The following is a 22,434-nucleotide window of genomic DNA, read 5'->3' on the forward strand; positions in this document are numbered from 1 at the left end:
GCAACTCAGCGATTTGTTGTCGTTGAAGTTTTCTATCTGCGACTTCGATTGCATTATTTTTATACCTACCTATAGTTTTTTGACCTTAATAACTTTACAGTTTCAAAATATTTATAATCAACTAACTTATTAAAACATACTTGTAAAATCTTCTAGCTGTATAAGCTACAGCCCGTAGCATACTACGGCTACGAGGACTACGAGTATTTATATGGCTACGTTTTGTTACGCTACGCGCTATGATGCTACGACGCTACGAATGCAGATTTTAAAATTCATTTGCGAATTACGCAAAACTGATGACTCGGCGAACTTCGTACCGCCAATAAAAGTAGTTTTAATTACGTTAAATAAATACACTAAAACATGAAAATACACATTAAACTGAAATTTTTAAAGAGAATTAAGCCTAAAAGGAGTCAATAACGATTTCAAATTTCTTTAACTTTAAAAATCAATTATTATCACTCCAAGTCTGCGCTTCCATTTTCTTGGGGTACTTAATAAATGAATAAATGAAATTACTAGCCAATTACAGTTCTAACATCTGTTCTGAGAATCGGTTTTATAGTACTTTGGAATTGTGTAACTCAATAACCATCTCGCTTTTAATATTCAGAACAATGAAGTAAGATTTAAAGTTACAATTACTTATTGCTGAAACGAACTCAAATTAATGTCGAACATGCTTATGTTCGTCGTTAAATAAATAATACTAGCTGTGCCCCGCGGTGTTACCCGCGGTAAAACGTATTATCCTATGTGTTAAATCCAGAGTGTCAGCCAACTCCAATTCCAAATTTTATTAAAATCGCTCCAGCCGTTTAGACGTGAAGAAGTAACAAACATACACACTCACAAACTTTAGCCTTTAGTATGATATTCCGGAGGTAAAAAAACCCACCTATTGACTCGAATATTATTTTACAGACATTTTTTATTTATGAGGACCAAATTTTAATGATGGTGAGCAATCTTGATTATAGGAAAGTCTCTCTCTCTAAAATAAAATATAAAGTATTTAGAAAAATATTGTAAATGCTTCTAAGTTACGGGAAAGTTTTTATACCTTTGACATTTTCTTAAGATTCTAATAGAAAATTCTTGTTGGAAAATAGAGAAGCTTATCTTAAGTTAGTAGTGAATAAATAAAAAGCGACAAACGAAATTCCCTAGCGGTCGTGTTGTTATAGGTACTTGTTTAAAATGGGCTAAATCTTGTTATTTCATTTATTTTTAAATCTTTATGTAATGTATATTCTTATAGTTGCCACACTGCGTGGGTTTTGTCGCAATCTAATATGTTATTGTCAACAATACACAAGTATATTTTTATTTTAAAAATCTAGTATAAACAAATGGATTGTGCTTTTTTCACAGAGCCATTGTAAGGCGCATCTATTTGCTGAATAATAATAAGAGTGAAGAAGTCTTCTGTTTAAAGTAGTAAAATATATTTAAATACTGTTTTATAGCAAAGAGAAAACATTTTCTTTAAAAATAAAAGCTGTTTTAATTTAAAACTGTCCTAAAAATTTAATCTCTTTAAAATCCAGGCTAATAGAATCTACTTTGCATGTCTTATTAATATGAATGCTAATAAGTGGCTGTCTCTACTGCTTTTAAATGTTTTTCTATCTAAAAAGCATTTTAAAAGTGAGTCAGAAGACTTTTCCTAGAAGTCCACTGATGGTATTTTTAATAAAAGTTGAATTAGATCCAGAAACCTCATTTTATAACGCACAAAGAAAACGCCTGGAAACTTCGCTTGTTGCGTAGTTATACTTAATTTTTTCCTCTGGATTTCAAAGGATTAGTATTTAATCCTTTGGTATCTTATTACTGAGCGATTGAATTTCAATGCTTTAGATTGTAGTAATGTGATAAGAAAATTAATTCCCGTTTTCATCATCAATCCCTAATTTTTAAGTGACCCCTATGATAACAGTTAACAGGAATTTGGTTTTCATAGGGATCACTTACTGGAATTGATGGTGAAAACGGGCATAAGGCTGGGTTGCTCCACCTAACTAACCGTAACTTTGACAATAACCGGTGTTTTTCTATGGAGTTAAGTAAGATGCTGCAACCCAGCCAAATCAACTGCCACTTGCCGGGCTAGATTGTGTGCCGTGATAAAATCTTATCGATGATTTTAGACGACAAATGTATGGGCTTATCGCGTAAAATCAATGACGTGCTAACAAAAGCTTGTCTCGGGGCGCATCCAAGATCTTACAATTTTATTTTATTTTATTTTTCTTTATTCAGAAAACCACAGCTCTTTATCTATATCTATACTTATAATAAGTCTGTAGAGAGGTCAATTCTGTACATGAAATATATTTTTAAAATAACTATCAGGGGGTGATTAGTGATCGATACTGATGCCAAAAATGCAATCAGTAAAATTTTTGTCTGTCTGTCTGTCTGTCTGTCTGTCTGTCTGTCTGTATGTTCCTTATAGAAACAAAAACTACTCGACGGATTTTAACGAAACTTGGCACAATTATTCTTCATACACCTGGGCAGGTTATAGGATACTTAGGAATTCCCACGGGAACGGGCATTAGCGGGAAAATCCTTTTGTATGAAATATCTAAACCGCTTAAGTTAGACGCTTGAAATTTAGCAAGCAGGTACCTTAGTAAACTTGAAGCTTAGTTATAACAGGATATTGCAAAATTCCTACGAGAACGGGAATTAGCGAGAAAAAACATTTGTAAGAAAAATCTAAACCGCTTAAGTTAGACGCTTGAAATTTGGCATGCAGGTCCCTTAGTAAACTTAAAGCTTAGTTACAACAGGATATTGCAAAATTCCAACGAGACGGGAGTTAGCGGGAAAAAACATTTGTATGAAAAAATCTAAACCGCGTAAGATAGATGAAGGGGGTAAAACGGGATCCACGCGTATGAAGTCGCGGGCGGCCGCTAGTAATAATAATACAAACAGGTATTTTTGTTCTTACAGCCAATAATGGATTCTATATATTATTACAATCTCGTATTATACAAAATACTCTCGTATTATACACTCGTAATCATACAAATCTGGTGATTCGTGTAACATCGGTTGTGGGTGGGACTGTTTGTTTATAAGTAGGTAGTTAGTAATATAGCACTACGAGCACACATTGATGATGTACAGATTAATTAAATATTAAAATTGAAAAACCAACTACAGGTATCTATAGACGAAATATTTTAGGCCCACATCACTTCAATGTCACCAATATTTAGTAACATAATAAATACTATAAATTATGTAGGTACCTACTATTTAGTTCTGTTGCTCGTAAAATGGTTAACATTTACACGTGTCGATATTACCGATATCATGAATAGATTATATACCTATTTATAAAATAAATACTCACCTAATTTACACATATCTATCTCAAGAAGCTTATAATATTAAACTTGAATATTAAACGTGAACTGATTGATTAGGTAGGTAAATACTTTAAGTCTTGTACTACTTTGAAAGACTACCTACCTCTCTTTCCGCTCCGATTTCAGTAAATCACTTGCCTCTTTTTATTATTTATTTTGTTTCTTTTATGTGCTTACTGTATCAATAAAGTCTTTCTATTCTATTCTAAATTTTCTCGTCAGATAGGTAATTACTATCTCTATCTATAAAAAAAGTAGGTAGATAGTATTATAAACCAGCGGCCGCCCGCGACTTCGTACGCGTGGATCTCGTTTTACCCCCTTAGGGGTGGAGTTTCGTAAAATCCGTTCTCAGTGTGAGTACCTACGTTCTAAAAGGAAACCCAATGCAAAATTTGAGAATCCTAACACTTGTATTTTGTGATGAGTGAGTGAGTCAGTCAATCAGTGACCTGTTGCTTTTATAAATATAGAATAAATAGTACCTCCTTATTTAGTTACATTCTAATGTTTTTCATTTATGTTATTATCCTTGAGAAGCTTTTTTCATGGAGTAAAATTCACGCACGGCCTCAGACCCTAAAAGCTTATATTATTCATTTCGCGCAAGTTTTTCAGTTCTACCCTCAACTTTATGTACGTGACAACATCAGACTTCTCGAATGAGAATGAGTGTAAATGGATAAAGTTGGTAAAATCCGCAACGGACTTTTTTACTTTTGTTGTGAACAACAAACATATACGAGTACATCTACATAAGTCTAAAGTTACACAATAATCGACGGCGAGTGCCAACATGAAGTCGTGAGTTCGTAGTTTCATCACATTTTAGGTTTTCGCTTCTGTCTAGACATTACCAAAAGTTTGTTTCCACGCGCTGGAGAAGAGTAGGTTATTCTTAATAATATTAAGTTTGATTTTGCATCATTTATAAAACTTAAAGCCCAACGTTGAAAGTGTCGGACTGTCCGACTCGAAATTCGAGGAACACTGTACCTCTAGCATGAACAACTTTCGTCTTCGAATCGTTTGCGTATTCGACATAATTCGATACTCAAACTTCGAATTAAAGGATAACGTGACAATTTTGATTCTCAAAATAAGTTTCGTGCAACCATTTCTCATACTAAGTTCACTTTACGACACGTTCACAAGGGCGCTGTTGTAGTTTTCGTACTAACTCTTTTGATGGCGATTCGAATACGCAAACGATTCGATGGCTAGACTAGTGATGAACTCACTCGTAAAACAAGCAGATTTAGCTTAGAACGAGGTGTTAAAGAAAAACTAATATTCTTAAAAAAATAACTATAGTCAGATATGCTGGCGACGTTACCTAGAAATAAGTACCTTAATGTTTTTGTCTTTGACTACCTGCGGTCGTAACTCTGGTTTCGGCTTTCTGTCGTGTTCGATTCATACCATAGAGCCAGAGCCGTAAACTTAAACCGTACCGTAATACCGAACGCCGATATATTTTACGACGTTTGCGTCGTTAACCTCAAGGTGGCGCTATAATGGATGTGCTTAGAGTAGAGACCTGTTTATACGCGGGTAGGTTTACTACGAAAATTTATCATTTTTAGCAAATATTGACAAAAGAATTGGCTTATTGACAAAATAATCTGGGGGCACGGCAGTGCCCCCACCAAGTCGAGCAAAAAAGCGGCACGGCCGTACCATCCTTTTCTCGAAGCAATTCAGGCCATTTTCGACTGCCTGTAACTTCGTTGTGGATAAAACTAGAAGGCTGAATTTTCATTAGCTATGCAGGCATTGTAAAGACACGGTATATTTAAAATTTCATTCAATTTGAACCAGTAGTTTAAGAATTATAACGGGTCAAAGTTACTTAATTTTGTCACTCACTGACTGACTCACTGATCATCAAAATTCTAAGGCACTTCTAGCAGACCTAGAAGCTTCAAATTTGGAATATAAGTAGTGTTTGGTGTATGAATCAAGGAAAAACTAAAATATTTGGGGGCACGGTAGTGCAACCGCCAAGTCGAGTAAAATTTTTCAATTTCGGTTCAGTTTTCTAGATACATAACTGCTGTCTACAAAATACAAAAAGAAATGAGATCCCATCAAAAACAATACTTGTCAAAAAAACCAAGTCTCGCAACTCAGTAGTTCTACGGTAAAAAGTTGTGAGATCCATGTAATACCAAGTCCAGGCCAGGAAATCTTTAACGTTTTACATAAATATATTGACTTGGCCATCGCATGAAAACACGTGTAAATTAAATTATTTAGTGCGATGGCCAAGTCAATAATTTATGTAAAACGTTAAAGATTTCCTGGCCTGGACTTGGTATTACATGGATCTCACAACTTTTTACCGTAGAACTACTGAGTTGCGAGACTTGGTTTTTTTGACAAGTATTGTTTTTGATGGGATTTATATAACATTAAAGATTTTACCGACATCAAATCCTAATATTTATGTAAAGTTCAATTTTAATAATAAACTGTATTGTAATTTTACATGCTATTTGTAACGGCGAAACATGTGCACTACAGAAATCTATAACATCTTTATATGCCATATTTTTAAGCATATAAAGATTCTGATTCTTATAATAATTTAATACGAGTTACAAGAAGTAAACTGCAGCCGACAGAATATTTGATCTTTCGATTACCTACCTTAGAGAAAAATACGGAAAATATACCTATTTCTTACTAAAGTTTCGCTAAAGTGATGTCTGTGAATCCGATTGATGTACGGACTACAGCACAACAATACCTTCATACAGTTTTAAAAATAATTAAATAAATAAATAATAAAATATTTATTTTCATGAAAAGCTAGGTACAATACAAGGCAGCAGTAGTTATTGCACTAGGCTCGCAGACCTGTATCGCAATAACTATAAGTGTAAGTGTAATTTAAACAATACTGTATACCATTTGGCGCGTTCAGTCGTACACTATCGAAACTTGAAGCAAGGGTAGGTTGCTCAGCTACCACGCATGAATGCATCGAAACAATCATTGCTTTACTCAAGTAAAGGGCTAGGCGAGCTGAGTGCTCTACCAAGGCCATCTCCATTCTCAACTAGTGTGAATTCCAAAAATAGATTCAAGCCTCTGTATGGTCGAAAATCAACTTGAATTGAGTTTTTTTGATCGTCGCATCGGACTGTACTTATTCTAAAAGAAAATTCAAGTAAGAATTTACGATAAAATACGAATCTCTGATTTTTTGGAATCATTTTCGCTTCATACCTATAACTTTTAAAATATCGGAAAATTTTCAGGAAATAAGGAAAATTAAATTAAGTAGAAAAATTACAGTAGGCGTGGGAATTCGTTAAATTAATATCACTAAAATAAATAATTATTTTAAGCGGTCCGAAGTTCGCAAAAGTAAATTCAATTCTTAAAATAAAGTCTTGTTCCATTTCCTTTCAAATAACTGTTACAACTGATTTTTCGCGTTGGTTTCTTTACATTTCTTTACACGAGCTACAAAAGTTTATAATGGATGGAACTAGAACTTGTCCTGGGTCTTGCTTAACCACCGACAAATCCGGACAGTAAAGGTTGTGTAGTCCTGAGGGAAATTTAAGCTGAAACTGATCAGGAGCACACTGAAGTTTGGAGTGCCACTAAAATAACGGATGTATTGACATATTTGTTACCTCACATATTGGAATGTGTTTTGACTCTATATGATGGGACACAGTTTAGTTTAGTTTCGCTATGACGTTGTAGGTTTTGTACACCATAAATATCATACAGTCATAAGTTTACTTATGAAAGTCGCCTATGAAGTCACCAGGTTTTCTATACATATTATTGTCACAATCTACATCTACTAGTCTATACTTCTATACTAATATTATAAATGCGAAAGTAACTCTGTCTGTCTGTCTCTCTTTCACACCTAAACCAACTGAACCGATTTTGATGAAATTTGGCATAGAGATAGTTTGAGTCCCGGGAAAGGACATAGGATAGTTTTTATCCCGGTTTTTGAAACAGGGACGCGCGCGATAAAGTTTTTCTGTGACAGACAAAGTTCCACGCGGGCGAAGCCGCGGGCGGAAAGCTAGTAGTAACTAGTTTAAACTTTTTAAACCCTTGAAAAAGAAGATGGCGATTGTGACTGAGTTTCTTGCGCTTTTTCTCAATATTGGCCCATTTATTATCCCGAAGAAGTGGTAGAGTTAAAGTAATACTGGGAGATATAAAAGCGCCTTTAAAAGCCTACCTGTAAAAAACAAATGAGTTTATGATATTTTTATGAGAAGGAGAAATTCTTTTTTGTCAAGAGCCTTCTGGATACACTTCAATTATGTCCCCGGAAACGCCCAGAATCAATTACTGTAAATAGCTACGGCGACAAAGAGGCTATGATAATTAATTGTAGTTTGGGTTGGGACGATTTATGCAAATGCTTGAGTTGTTTTGAGCAAGTCAGTTGTACACTCCTGTACAAATATTACAAGTATTACAACCAACGATCGTGGCGAGTTCTCAGAAATACAAATCTTTGAAATAAATACATAGAATGATTTTCTTTCGCCAATTCTTCTCAGAATGAAACCGACTTTATGTCCCGAAGTGGTGTTAGGGCAAGCTATATTTGGGACGTTTAAAAGTGCCCTGAAAGGGCTACCTACGTAAAGAATTTAAATTTATGTTTACTGATGTAAAGCAAGCTAATAAGGGCTTCTACGAGTATGTGTGTAAAAAAAGACATTGATTGGATCATTAACATCTCGTTTACCCCGTTTTTTCCAATAATAGGGACCCAATTTTTGTTTTTCATAAAATAGCTTACTGTAAGATTCCACTCGTTACTTGCCCTATACGTAAAGTGGGGGTGATTTTTTCTCCAATTTCTCAGGGATCTAAATTATTCAAAACCATTAGGAATGTGTGACTAAGGGTTTGTTGCGGTGCTTCTTCTCAGCACTTGCCAAATGTTGGTCTCGAAGCTCTGGTAGGGTAAAAAGATTATAAGACATGTAGAGGCTCCTTAAGAGCAAAATATTTGACGATTTGTAAGAACTATTTATTAGTCTATACAATTAAAGAAATTTTGACTTTGACTTTGGATTCGACCTAACAAGAATAAATATTAATCTCAGAATTAATCGTCAGTTTTGACATATTTCCCATACTGAAACCAGTCGTTATTTATACCAGGAGTTATTCTCGGATAAAAGTTTGGTCGAATAGGGCTTAAAAGACAAACGGCAGCTTTGAATGGCTCGTTTGTGTTATGTATTAAGTGTCATGAAATTCGCCTTTTCATTACCAGCAACTCCTACGCCAAAAACCTCCATCCATTCTGGACTTTATTCGTACGATCACAATGGTACCGTGTTACATAATTCATTTTATGCTTCATAAGCGCCCAATATATTGCTTACGTCATGAGATCTTTCATAAGGCCCATGTGAAGGAGTTTAATGTGTTGCTATTCTATAAAGTAGTCTTCTCTCCATATTTTTTACTAGCGGCGGCCCGCGACTTCGTACGCGTGGATCCCGTTTTACCCCCTTCATCTATCTTACGCGGTTTAGATTTTTTCATACAAATGTTTTTTCCGCTAACTCCCGTTCCCGTGGGAATTTTGCAATATCCTGTTGTAACTAAGCTTTAAGTTTATTAAGGTACCTGCATGCCAAATTTCAAGCGTCTTACTTGAGCGGTTTAGATTTTTCATAATAATAATAATAATAATAATAATCATTTATTCGCCTTAAATAGGTGGTTACAGAGTAGTTCTTATTTGATTACATATAATGTTACTTAAGACCTATTTAGTCATAGACTATGACATGCAAATATACAGAGTGGTTACAGAGTGAGAAAAATTAAATATAATGTCAATTATGATAAGTCAATAAATCCATGCATCAACCATATTATCCATACAACATTTCAAGTTATTCTTTGTACTTCAAGAATTCATCCACTGAATAAAACGTAATACAAAAGGATTTTCCCGCTAATTCCCGTTCCCGTGGGAATTTCGGGAATTCCTTTCTTAGTGCACCTCTACAGTACCTAAGCTACGTCCCTTCCATATTTCTAGTGCCTACGTTTAGCGGTTTAGACTGTGCGTTGATATGTCACTACGAGTAAGTCAGTCAGTTTCTCCTTTTATATGTTACATATACAGTGTGAGTCACGTTAAAGTGTACATATGAAAATAAATGAAACTACACCTACTTTTATCGACAAAAAAGAGGTCAAAAAATTTTTGAGATTTTTTTTATTTTATTTATATAATTTTTTTTCTTCCAATTACTTATTGTAAAGAAAACGTAATAACTTTTAAACTAAGCGGTATATCCTGATAAAATAAAAACAGTAATAATTATAAATAACAGGCAATACTAAAAAAATACATAAAATACACAAAAAAGGCCAACAAATAATAAAAAATGATACTTTTTGAAAAAAATCTGCTTTTAAATTCGTGTTTTTTTGGTTACTTGATAAATTTCTCCAAAAAATGCCTCTATAACCGGTAGTTTTTATTACTTTTCATTATTCTCTATCGTATTACCTTTGTAAAACCAAAAATCACATGTCTCTATTCCTATCACAACATTTGCTATGATCGTTTGAACAAAGGCCTGCCACAACATTATTCTCCGCTACAGGTAGAGACAATTTTAATTTTAACTAAAATGCTTATTTTACTTCGAAATCTTTTGTTTTTATTTGAAATCTAACTTGTCTTTATCAAAATTACAAATCTAGAGCCATTTTCAGTTTCGTTGTTAACGAAGCGTTGAATGGCGCGCCCCGAGAGGCTTAGTTCAAACGATCATTGCAAACGTTGTGATAGGGATAGAGACATGCAATTTTTGGTTTTACGAAAGTAATACGATAGAGAATAATATAAAGTAATAAAAACCACCGGTTATAGGGGCATTTTTTGGAGAAATTTATCAAATAACCAAAAAAACACGAATTTAAAAGCAGATTTTTTTCAAAAAGTATCATTTTTTATTATTTGTTGGCCTTTTTTGTGTATTTTATGTATTTTTTTAGTATCGCCTGTTATTTAGAATTATTACTGTTTTTATTTTTTCAGAATATACCTCTTAGTTTAAAAGTTATTACGTTTTCTTTACAATAAGTAATTGGAAGAAAAAAAAAATCTATAAAAAATAAAAAAAAAAACTCAATATTTTTTTAACCTCTTTTTTGTCGATAAAAATAGGTCTAGTTTCATCTATTTTCATATGTGCACTTTAACGTGACTCACACTGTATTTAGAAGATTAAACACATAACATTTTTTTTAGAACCCGCTTCATTCCGTGGCAATCTGAACTGAGTAATATTCTTCACTAAAGGGTTTTATTTGAGGAGCCGTCTAATAAAAAAATACTCTTTCGTGTTATTAAAATCCCAGGTTTATTCAAAATCCAAGTTTCATAAGAACTTTCATGAAACCATACAGTTGCGCAATATTTCCCCAAAACTCTTGGGAAAGAAATTTTCCCCTTAGATTTTACGTCACTTTTTCTAATAAAGGGAACCCTTAGCTGCGAACTAGTGTAGAGGGTGAATACTTTTCATAAGCGTGGTTGGCAAAAGAAACATTTGAATAAATAACGAAAAACATCATTGATGTTAGGATTTTGATAAAAGTATTTCCAATAATACATTTTTAAAATAACATTTTGTTTAAGGTATGGTACAATAAAAGTATCCTAATTTTACTGACTAACCTTTTCTAACATCATTAAAATATAATTATCCTTATTTGTGCACCTAAAATTACGTAAATTAAAATATATTTCCATTATTCTATTTTATTTTGATTTTTTTTATTCTGTTTTTCTACTAATGAAGATAATTAACTTCATGGTAAGTGTGTGTGCATGTGCATTATTTATTATCTACTGTGTCTGGAATAAAATCGTAGTCTTATACAACTTAATTCCGATCATAATTGTGCCCAAATAAAGTACCACGATTCACGATTGTTTTAAAGTCTACAAAGTTTCTAATATGAAGCAACATTTTGTAAAAAAAAAAAGTAGCAGAAAGCGAACCATACATTTATTTGTCGCGAACTCGGTAAGAAGGAGAAGACCGTAGTGTAAGATGTTAAGAAGATGATGATAACCAATAGTGGCTGAAAGAAAAAAGCTGCATATCATGCTTTGTGGCGTTCTTAGGTCCATGTTGATGAATGATCACCCAGCTAATTAGTAGTTTCAGAGGGGACTAGTCACTTACTCGACTAGTTGGTCTAGTCCGTAGTTACCCCATCACTAGTAGTGCCAGATCAGACCCCATGAGAAGCACTTTGACCGCTATACCTCCATTGTTAACAAAAAATGCTTTGTTATCATTGTTTTCTGAAGTGGCTGAATTAAGTGCCTCCTAAATTAAATTAGGCAGTTTGAACGCTTCGCGACCAGAAACTTGGAATAAAAACCTGCCAAGTGCGTGTCGTGTCACGCGCAGTGTAGGGTTCCGTAGTTGTCCGTCGTTATCAGTTGTCGGCCGTTTGGTGTAGTGGTTCAGAACGGACTACTATGACGAGAGGTCCCGGGTTCGATTCCCGGTCGGGCAGAAATTGAAATGATGAATTTTAATTTCTGTGACGGGTCAGGGTGTTTTCTATGTAGTTATAATATGTATGTATTTACAAAAAAAAAAGTATTTAAGTATGTTTATCCCGTCGTCTAGTACCCATAGTACAAGCTTTGCTTAGTTTGGGACTAGAGGCGCAGTGTAAAATGTCCAAGGATATTTATTTATTTATTATTATTTATTTTAATAAGTTTCTTCTAAGTAATTTTTAGCTACCCTAATAATTTTTTTTTCAAAATTTTATTTTACCATTCACAAAATTACAGCTCTCGGACAGACAGACGGACATATCGAAACTATAAGGGTTCCTTGTCAGGACTACGGAACCCTAAAAATGTGTAGAAAAAATGAAAGGAAACGCTGGTTACGAAATATTTGACCTTTATGCCAGCGGTTGCTAGGATTTCGCTTGTTAGCTTTGACTTTTAGGACCTTTGTAGATGTTATTTATTATTATAAACTAGCTTTTGCCCGCGGTTTCACCCGCGTGAAATTTAGTATGTCACAGCCTATATGTTAATCTGGGTTATAAACAGTAATACTGTAAAGTTTCAACAAAATCCGTTCAGTAGTTTTTGCGTGAAAGAGTAACAAACATCCAGACATCCAAACATCATGACATCCAAACTTTCGCATTTATAATATTAGTAGGATAGTAGGAAGTAGGATGAAGAGAGGAGAGATACTTTTTTGCGACTACGTTTATGTTGGTATTGTCAGGGTGCAGAAACATCAATTTTACAAACAAAACAAAAGTTTTGCAATACTAACATCATACTTCGTTCGTTCGTTCGTTCGTTTCAGCCAAATGACGTCCACAGCTGGACAAAGGCCTCCGCCAAAGTTTTCCACAATTAACCTTTACCAGATCGTCGATCCACCTAGTAGGAGGCCTGCCCACGCTACGTCTTCCAGCCCGTGGTCGCCACTCGAAAACTTTCCTGCCCCAACGGCCATCGTCTCTACGAGCTATGTGCCCCGCCCACTGCCAAATTTATTACTATGTACCTAGTCTGGTCATAAGTTCTGTCACATGATCATTACTTTTGAATTTTGAATGAAAGTCTCAAAAATATTTATTGAATTAGAATTTAGAATATTTAAAGAAATTAAAAATGTGCACTGTTTTGAATTTTATTTGTTTTTAAATATGTAGTGGACGCATAAAGAAGACCGAACAGCAGTCGTCACGCTGCATTGGTGCGGTTACGCGCCAAAGCAGATTTTCGATGTGCAGAAAAAATTCAATTAAATATCAATTTTACATTTATCGTTTCATCAAACGATATAATGAAGTTTTAAGTGTAGAAGACACAAAACAAAAGTAATTGTCCTTGCACGGTTAGGACTCCAGCAGTGTTAAAAGCTGCGAAGGCGCGAACTCAAAAAAATTCCATGCGTTAGCAGACTTTTCCTGCCCTAGACGTAGGCATAAGCAGAACCAGGGTGAAATTGATATTTATGAAGACTCAAGGCTTCAAACTTTTTTAATAAAAATCAAAAATCACTTGGATGCGCGTTTAAAAGACCTGAGATTGAAGAAATCCCACATTTTGCTCAAGCGGTACGCGGGAAAAAAGTACCTTGAATTTTTTTTTCAGATTTTGTTTTTTACCATGGAAGAGAGTTACAAAAAAACAAAATGGTAAGTTAGATGCGTACATCAATGAAGAAGCACCAGCTTAATTTCGGCTGTCCAGCTAGGCCAGCTTTTATCGCCACTCAAGGTTTGGAAACATGTCTCAAATTTGGGCTTTTTTGAGGTATTTTTTGCATGAAAGGCATAAAAACGAATGCCATTCTGTATCAAAATTCAGTTCTCACAAAGCTTATGGAACCTTTTTCACATATCATGCCCAATAACAGACACTGGGAGTTCCAGCAGGATTCTGAGCCAGCTCATAGAGCAAAAAACGCGCAAAACCCGCTCGTAGGGCGTAAAATTGACCTCAGCCGGCACGAAGTCTGGCCCTCATCCAGTCCAGACTCTAATCCGTTGGATTACAAAATATAGCAACATTTGGAGAGGAAGGCCTGCTCTATGCGTCATACTGTTTTGGAGTCCCTCAAGGCATCCTGTATTAAACCAGCCGCCGATATTGATACGAAACTCGCTCGTGTTTCTAGAGACCACTGACCCCGCAGTTTGAACCCTTGTATTCATAATTGCGAGGAAATCTATATACATAAAAATGAAACCCGTTTTCCGTTGTCACGACATAACATGAAAACGGCTTGACCGATTTGGCTGATTTTTTTTTTGTAGTTTTCTAATACTCTGTACAAGGTTTTTACGGAAAAAAATATAAAGAAAATCTCTACGCTAAGGCGGTACGAAGTTCGCCGGGTCAGCTAGTTTTAAATATTTTTTATAAGCATAAAATCTTTGTTTTAGTACCTTTCTATTGGTATATAAATGATTACCGTAAAAACAAATATAGTATCAATTATCTATACTAATATTATAAAGCTGAAGAGTTTGTTTGTTTGTTTGTTTGTTTGTTTGTTTGTTTGGTTGAACGCGCTAATCTCAGGAACTACTAGACCGATTTGAAAAATTCTTTTTGTGTTGGATAGCCCGTTAGTTCCTGAAGGCTTTAGGCTATTTATCATCAGGCTAAGACCAATAGGAGCGGAGCACCAATCAAGAATATTTCAAATCAGTGAATTTTTTCCTTTTGAGAGCTGACGCTGCGTAAACGGTTAAAGTTTCGCAAAAATCATGTATGACAGGATTGTTCCCCTTTAAAAGTTCTTTAAAAAAGTCCGCGGTAGCATATGTCTATCTTTTAAGGTTGGCTCATAGTAACCATTTTTATGCAAAAAAAATCTGTTTTAAAATAATGCATTATTTGCGAAGGTGTTTTTATAAACATGATATTAATCCTTATCCAAATAAATAAATTATTCACCACAAGTATTTAATTTTAAACATTCTTGCCCTTTACACCATTCGATTTCAATAAATATCTTAGGAGATATCGCAGTTTTAAAATCACATCGCAGCAAAATAATGATCAAGTACTACGCGCGCTACTGATGGATCAATGCACAGCCTAAACCGCTGATCGCAAAGACCTGAAACTTGGACGGTGTGTTCTTTGTATGACGTAAGCATCTGATAAGAAAAGATTTTCCAAAATTCTACCCCTAAGGAGCTAAAAAGGAGGGGCAAAGTTTGTATGAAATAACGAGATTCCTTCGTCCAATCTACTTAAAATTTTGCATAAGCATTCTATAACAGAATTAATGGAAGACGTGTTTCGTATTTTAGTGAAATGCACCCCCTAACTATGTTAAAAAGGGATAGAAAGTTATTTTAGTGGTGATTTGCTTCAAAGTTGATATTAATTACTCATTAGTGCATTTTTTTACAATCATGACGTCATGTTAACGACTACCATACTCTAGGGGCCTCCACTTAACCTCGGAGTGGGTGCCCGCTGCGTGCGCTCGCCCAACAATGCATAGTAATGCATGAAAGTCATGCCGCGGGCACCTGCTTGCGCTGTATACATAAACTCATTTTCGCGCGAGAGTTTTGGCGGAGGCCCTTGAGGTAGTGGGAGTAGTCTTGAGGAAAAGCTCCTTCTCCCACGGCCAGTGGCATGCTGGAAGCTTGGTGATTCTAGCACCCGTAGGAAAATATAAAAACAAGTTTACCAATAATACTGCGGTAGGTGTAGTTTTCGATTTCGTTGTAAAAAAATAATACCACCGAGTAACTTTCACCGGATCAAAGGCCGAGCTGCATATTCATACAATAGAAGAAAAAAATATTTTCATGTTTATTTAACCAGATTTTTATATTTTAAAAGTATTCAAACATTTAGATAATAACGTTAAAACATTTAAAAATAATCGTATGAGAACGTTTTCGACTTCTCCACGGACGAAGTCGCGGGCAAAAGCTATTCGTAAAATAATTAGACTAAATTATTAAAAGTGCCTACCCAAAGTCATTATTCCACGCGGACGAAGTCGCGGGCACAGCTAGTTTCACTATAAACATGTGACAGAACTTATGACCCGACTAAGTATAAAAGCCAAGGGTTTAACAATGGCATGTACTCGTAATTTGGAATTACCTAAATAAAGTAACTTTTTTTTTTTTTTCATTTATTTACCAAATAAAAAGAATTACAGACAAAATTTGTTTTGACAGCATTCAGGAAACCACTAAGGTTTGTGTTGATGCTGTTGCAGTTCTACATCGATACTTATGGTTACAATAATAATTACAATTAATTTACAATATTTTATGACTTTAATTAATCATCCCGAATCTAAACAATACCCGATATGTTGACATCTCATTTATTTCATATTCAGAAGCAAATGCGTAATAGGTATACGTACCTCAATATAGTAAGTAAGATTTACCAACAGACTTTCTCTACAATTAGGCCTTATTTATCGTTATCAAGTCACAAGGCAAGAAAGGTTAAGTAAATTAATAAGGGTAACTTTTAACTGCTGCGATTACGCAGGTAAAGGTAGACGTTCAGAAAATTCATATTACTTAAACGCACCTTCATTTTACTTAGGTAATTGTTACCAGTGTTACCTACATTTAACCGTTTAAAAATTCTACAAAACAGCCTTTCAGCCTTACTTATATTAGCATAAGAATTTTCACGCTTCCCGAGCCCGCTAGGGATTATATGGTGCGTGTAACTGGAGGTCAAAGTTCACAGACATACTGATAATAGTTGATAACAGTTCCTTTTACAGGCCTATATTTAGCTTTATTTGATTTGTGTCTGTAAACCCAGTTTCTCACGTGAGTTGACGTCAATCTGCTGTCAGATATCAGGTTTATGATACAAAGCTTTTTGATCTAGAGAATTAGTAACCCACCCACTTCTTCTTGTCTTCGTGTGTCGACAACAAACCTACACAGTGTCAGCCCAAAACTCCGCCACGAGTGTGGCGTTGTCAGTAGCCTTCATTAAATTTTCCTACATGTAGTTGTTTAGGCACATAGGGCACAACATCATGAGCTTCGTCAACTGGGGAACAAAACCTACCCACTAAAGTAATGAGATGTTAAATCGTATCCATAAGTTAGGCTCGGTGAAATCTGATTTATTCAAAACATATTTCCGCTCTGCCTTGGTGGAAACCGGGCCTTAAGAATCCGTTTCACTACTTGTTGATTAAGTCCCCGAAAGCTTACCTGTTCAACCAGGCTAGTGACAACATTTTATCGATGATTTTATATGACAAATGTATCGCGTAATATCAATAAAATAGCCTGATATATAAAAAAAAATATAAGCATATCGCGGCGCACATCCGAGGCCTACAGAACTTATCTACTTACCACTAACACTACAACTTCTCAGGTCAGTTCCTCAGAACTAGAACAGATTTTTTTTCAGATTTTGGTAGGTATTTGGATTTATTTGTTAGATAGTTCCTAGTATAGTCAAACAACTAAAATTAAATATGATGAAACTGGTTGTTCAGAAACTTTTTGGAATCTGATTAACTTTCATGTTACCTAGTCAAAGCTACCAAAATACTGATAGTCTTGTAAAAAAAATGCAATCTAAGGACCCTCGCCCACGGCGCATTTGCAACGCACTACAGAAGTGATGCCAACGCGCTACTAAAGCGCTACAGCAGCGCGGCTGCATCGCTACAAAAAGTCGCCGTGGGCAAGGGCCCTAAAAGCACATATAAATATTTTGATTTTTTTTTACATGACATGTTTACAAACTAAAACACCAATTTGCACTGAATGTTTTATTGGTGATCTTGGTTGGGGCCCTACGTAAATTGCGATCTTTCTATTTTTACCTATGTCGTTATGTCACTAAGACCTGTCTAGACAAAGTGACATCTGTCAAACGTAAGAAGGGGCCAACGATACACTCGTAGCTTAGGTAAGTAAATGAAGGCAATACAACACGTATAATAAGCATTGAAGTAATATTACTACGTACCTAGTACATTATAACTCAATGATAATAAGGAGGTTCTGTAAATAGAAACATGTAGTTGGCATTGTTTTTATACTCTTTGAAAAGATATTCAATATACGAATATTTTAAGTTTCATAGTCACTGATACTGCAGCTCTCAATTTACAACAGGAATTTACCGCTACATGGTACGAATACATTTTTTATTTTAAAAGCTTTTATAAATCTTTCTATCTTTGTCTCTATGTTTATCTATATAATACTTACTTAATAGGTACGATACTAGTTTCATTTAACCTATCAAGTGGCAATAACATTCATAAATAAAGAAAATGTAGTAAAAAGTCTCTTGTAGTGTTTTTACTTGCGTGCGACGTACGACGTGGAGGGAGATCGTGCGGAGAGTTGTATCCGCCTTTACAACCGATGTGAACAACGCCTCAACGTGACCACGACCGCTCTGCCAAGAGCGTAACGAATAAGAAGAAGAAGAAGCGACGTACAACGTACTTTACTTTTGCGTGCGAGGGCCTTTGTAAGACGTGTAATGACACGTCTAAGAAAGGCCCTCGCACGCATCATTGAAGTCTGACAATCAGGCTGATTCGAGCGAGCTAAGTCTTAAACAAACTGGAACTTCTTCAAAGTGTAAAGGCGCACTATGGGTTTGTTTCCACTGAAGGGGAGCGGAGAAAAGACGTACAAAAAACGACACGTCAAGCTATTGAATTTTCTTCGATTTTATTTTAAGAAGAAGCGACTACAGTCGACATGAAAAAATATTATTATTATATTTGAATTGCTCAAAATGTCTTTTAGTCAGCAGTTTCTCTGTAAAGATAATATTTATGAATTTGCCTTTAACTTATTTCAGTGCGCTTCGCTTCAACGAAAGCCCATCCAGTTGTATATTCAAGCTATCGAGTGAGCAAAAAGCGGAGGTTTTCCTTTTAAGAATATTCATCAAAGCCGATCCGAGCTCTCGAATGCTCGATTGACTGTCGAGAGCACAAAGAATACTATCGATTCAGCGGTGTAGACACAATGGAGTTTTTTTCGAGCCAAAAAGCGAGTCAGTTTAAAATAAAATCGGATATTGCTCACCTCTGTGTTACCTTTTGGTTACTAGGTCAAGTTTAGATCAAGTTTTTTTTATCCACAACGAGGAAGCTCTTAGCCTGTATCTCACCTGATGGTAAGTGATGATCAGGCCGAAAACGAACGTACGTTTTCGAGTTGCCGTGCCGTTATTCCGTGAGCTAGCGACCCTCATCCCACATGTAATTGATTTTAATTTTTCTTACATCTTTACTTTTCATTTCTCTTGAGCTTGCTACGCTTCTGCGACTGCTACTTCTTGTTGTAATGCTACTTCTTCTTTTCTCTGGCTTACATAAACAAAAATGTTGAAAACCCAACTCAAATTAAAAAATTACGACGAGAATACGAGATGTCTGAAAATGCTTTTTAAAAGCACAGCATTGGCTTCTTCGGTAAGCCCCTACTTTTCTGTCAAAAGGAAAAAGTGAGGTGGCCTTTTTATGTCTCACTGCCCCAGGTACAAATGACCTTTAAATTGTTGTTTAACCTCTAGTTAAAACATTACATTTGCAGTGGTTGTAAAACATTACTTTGCTCTGACATTTACAATTTAAATCCACGTAAACTGTCGCCTACAAAGCTCATTGGGTTCGCCGATAAATATTTAAGTTTATTTAACCTTTTGATGTCAACGGTGGCATGTTTGGATTAGTTCGGTAGTGGCGGGATGAAGCTAATGCAAGACTTTTTTTAGATATGACTAACTAGCTTTTGCCCGCGGTTTCATCCGCGTGAAATTTGTTTGTCACAGAAGATCGTCCTAAATTATGGCCTATATGTCTGGGTTATAAAGAATAACACTGTAAAGTTTCATCAAAATCCGTTTAGTACTTCTTGCGTGAAAGAGTAACAAACATGTTAACATCCAGACATCCATACAAACTTTCGCATTTATAATATTAGTAAGTTTAATTAATCCACTAGTTAACCTTTAAGAGTAGTATACAAGGTTGGAAACGATAATTGTTTTCATTTGAGAAAATTGCCTTAAGTGGAAGTTTTTCACATAATTTAAATCATGTCTTTTATAATTTAAAATTATTTATGAACACAAAAATCCGTAAAATATTATCTTATTCGTATCGTTTACAATACTTTAGTAAAGTAAGAATTGTTTAACTTACAAAATTACCTTGTCTACAGGTAAAAGTCATCCGACCACACAACAGACGCGTCTCCGTAGTTTTCAAGGTAAGTAACGTTTATTTCCATAAACTAATTATTTAAAGTAACTCAACAAAACTTAAATACTTGCCAAGAGTAACAATCTCGTCGAAATTGTTTTACTAGTAGAATCAATATCAATTTGTAATGTACACTTAGTTAAGTCGCTGATTGGTATTACAGAAAATATGATATTATTAAAAAGGAAAAGGTAATATTTATTGAGAAAATATTAACAGATAGCTAAAAAACACGAAGCCACATCGGATATTTGATTTAATAATTGCTTTTGGTTAACCCACGCGCAATTTATTATGTGTACTTTATCAAAGTGAAGGAAGAAAAATTGCGCGAGGGCCTGTGTACACTCGGGGGCAATTAATTTGAATCAGTGTACGTCTCTGTCCACGTGTAGGCATTATTACTTGGTCTCCGGGCTCATAATCATCAGAAAAATAATTTTATTTATTTGTGGTCCCGTCTGGCTGGCGTGGGGAATGTAGGTCAAAAAATCTACCATTAATACCGTACCGCGCGGGAATAACTTGACATCTCGACCTGCACTTTTTTTTTTTTATTAGCTTAAACGTTTCCTCTACCTTATACCCTTCTGGTATAAAAAACTCAACTCGAAATACCCAAAAATACTTGAAATACAGCTCTTGTTCATAAGTAAATATCTCTAATTTAGGCAATAAATATTTGACATAACGATATATCCAATTAATATTATTCGTACAAACATTTATATTTCGATTTATCAATGTATGTCAGAACATGTATTTGTTAATATCTCGACTTATACATTTATGGATTTTCGTTTTTAATTTGACAAAAACAGTTATCAAGTTATGATCCCCTCTGAGTACTAAACATATCCATGATATGTGGAGTTGTCTAGTTATGCACACTGTCAAGAGTTTGGATATTTGGAGTTATCCAGCTATTACATTCGTATAATCATATTTTTATATGTGTCATTAGCAGTTTTTTAAATATAACATTGTCAGGATTTCGAGTGTCTTTAAATATTTTTTACTTAGCAACCCCTGAAAATATATTTTTAATATATTTAAGCGTTAATTATTACTTTTATTACTATTTTCAATAGTTTAAAACTAAATTAACGTTTAAATAGCAAGTTGAAAGTAGAAGGATATGTTTAGTCAATAGGTAGGTACTATCTACTAATGTTTTTTCATAACAGACTAAGATTTCGTTTGACAACCGAATATAAGTAAAAAATCTAATAATAAACTTTTAGGTCAACTTTAAGTTCCGGATATTTTTATAGTCTATTGACATCAATGACAATAATTAGGAATAATGATGAGGTAAGTAGGGTCGATATGCCAGATCTCGTCCATTTAGTGAGTTGGTAGATTTGAGGAATAAAAATAATATACAATTTTTCGTAATCATTTTGAACGAAAAATTGTTGTCATTATGCTCCCTTTAGTCTTTATAAGTATAGTATTAAACTTGCTCTAAACCATTAGAAGTTTTAATATCTTTGTAATATTAATATAATATAGAAAAAATGCATTCAAAATCACTAATAATTAATAACAGCATGGAAATAAAAAAATATAGATAAAATCTTACTAATTGGTATTCAAAATATTTAGGTATCACACTTAATAATTATAAACATACATTTATATTTTAGTTTATTTCATTTTTTTAAATTTCAATAGTATGGCTCAATTTGCAATAATTATGGTCTCCTCTCTAGGCACAGTTTGCTTTTTAATATTATTTACAACGTCTGTATTTAAAAAAATGTCGTGATAATGTGGACGCAAATTGGCTATCACAAAGGGTAAGCTACATTTGGAGCGTGTATTAGCGTCCAGGAAAAGGCCTAAGTACTGAAAAAAATCTTTGTGTTCGATAAGTCATGTAAATAACGTTTTAAATAATATACAACATGCATTGTTTTGTATATTTTAATATCTTAGACCCAGTTAGACCAGACCGCGATCACTTCTGACGCAAAGTGGAAATTTCATTGTAGTAAATTCGCATCCACCTTATTTTAAGTGTCATTTAATAAAGTACAATCACCGATATCATTATCCGTATTGTATGGTTCATGGTTAAGACTTAGAGACTGCGGTAAATCCCAAACTAGACCTAAATATATTAAAAACTTACCTTGAAACGCGCACCTGCTCACGTGGGATTTATTTTTGGCAAAAACGGTAGCATGATATAAGATTTTTTAATGTGGGTTTACCTGTCATACATTCAGGGAATC

General features: G+C 34.6%; 2 protein-coding genes across 2 annotated transcripts in view; one reads left to right on the forward strand and one right to left on the reverse strand.

Moving 5' to 3' along the window:
* LOC135079223 (uncharacterized) overlaps positions 1–22,434 on the forward strand; it is a 369,397-nt gene that overhangs the window by 191,494 nt on the left and 155,469 nt on the right. Inside the window, exon 4 of the mRNA XM_063973813.1 lies at positions 20,154–20,201. Coding sequence (XP_063829883.1) covers positions 20,154–20,201 — 48 coding nt within the window. The remainder of the gene's footprint in view (positions 1–20,153; positions 20,202–22,434) is intronic.
* Positions 1–22,434, reverse strand: part of LOC135079220 (adipokinetic hormone/corazonin-related peptide receptor variant I-like) — a 196,105-nt gene that overhangs the window by 152,141 nt on the left and 21,530 nt on the right. The gene's annotated exons all lie outside the window — the stretch shown is intronic.

This window comes from Ostrinia nubilalis, chromosome 16, assembly GCF_963855985.1.
Source record: "Ostrinia nubilalis chromosome 16, ilOstNubi1.1, whole genome shotgun sequence".
In the NCBI taxonomy this organism is placed as follows: domain Eukaryota; kingdom Metazoa; phylum Arthropoda; class Insecta; order Lepidoptera; family Crambidae; genus Ostrinia; species Ostrinia nubilalis.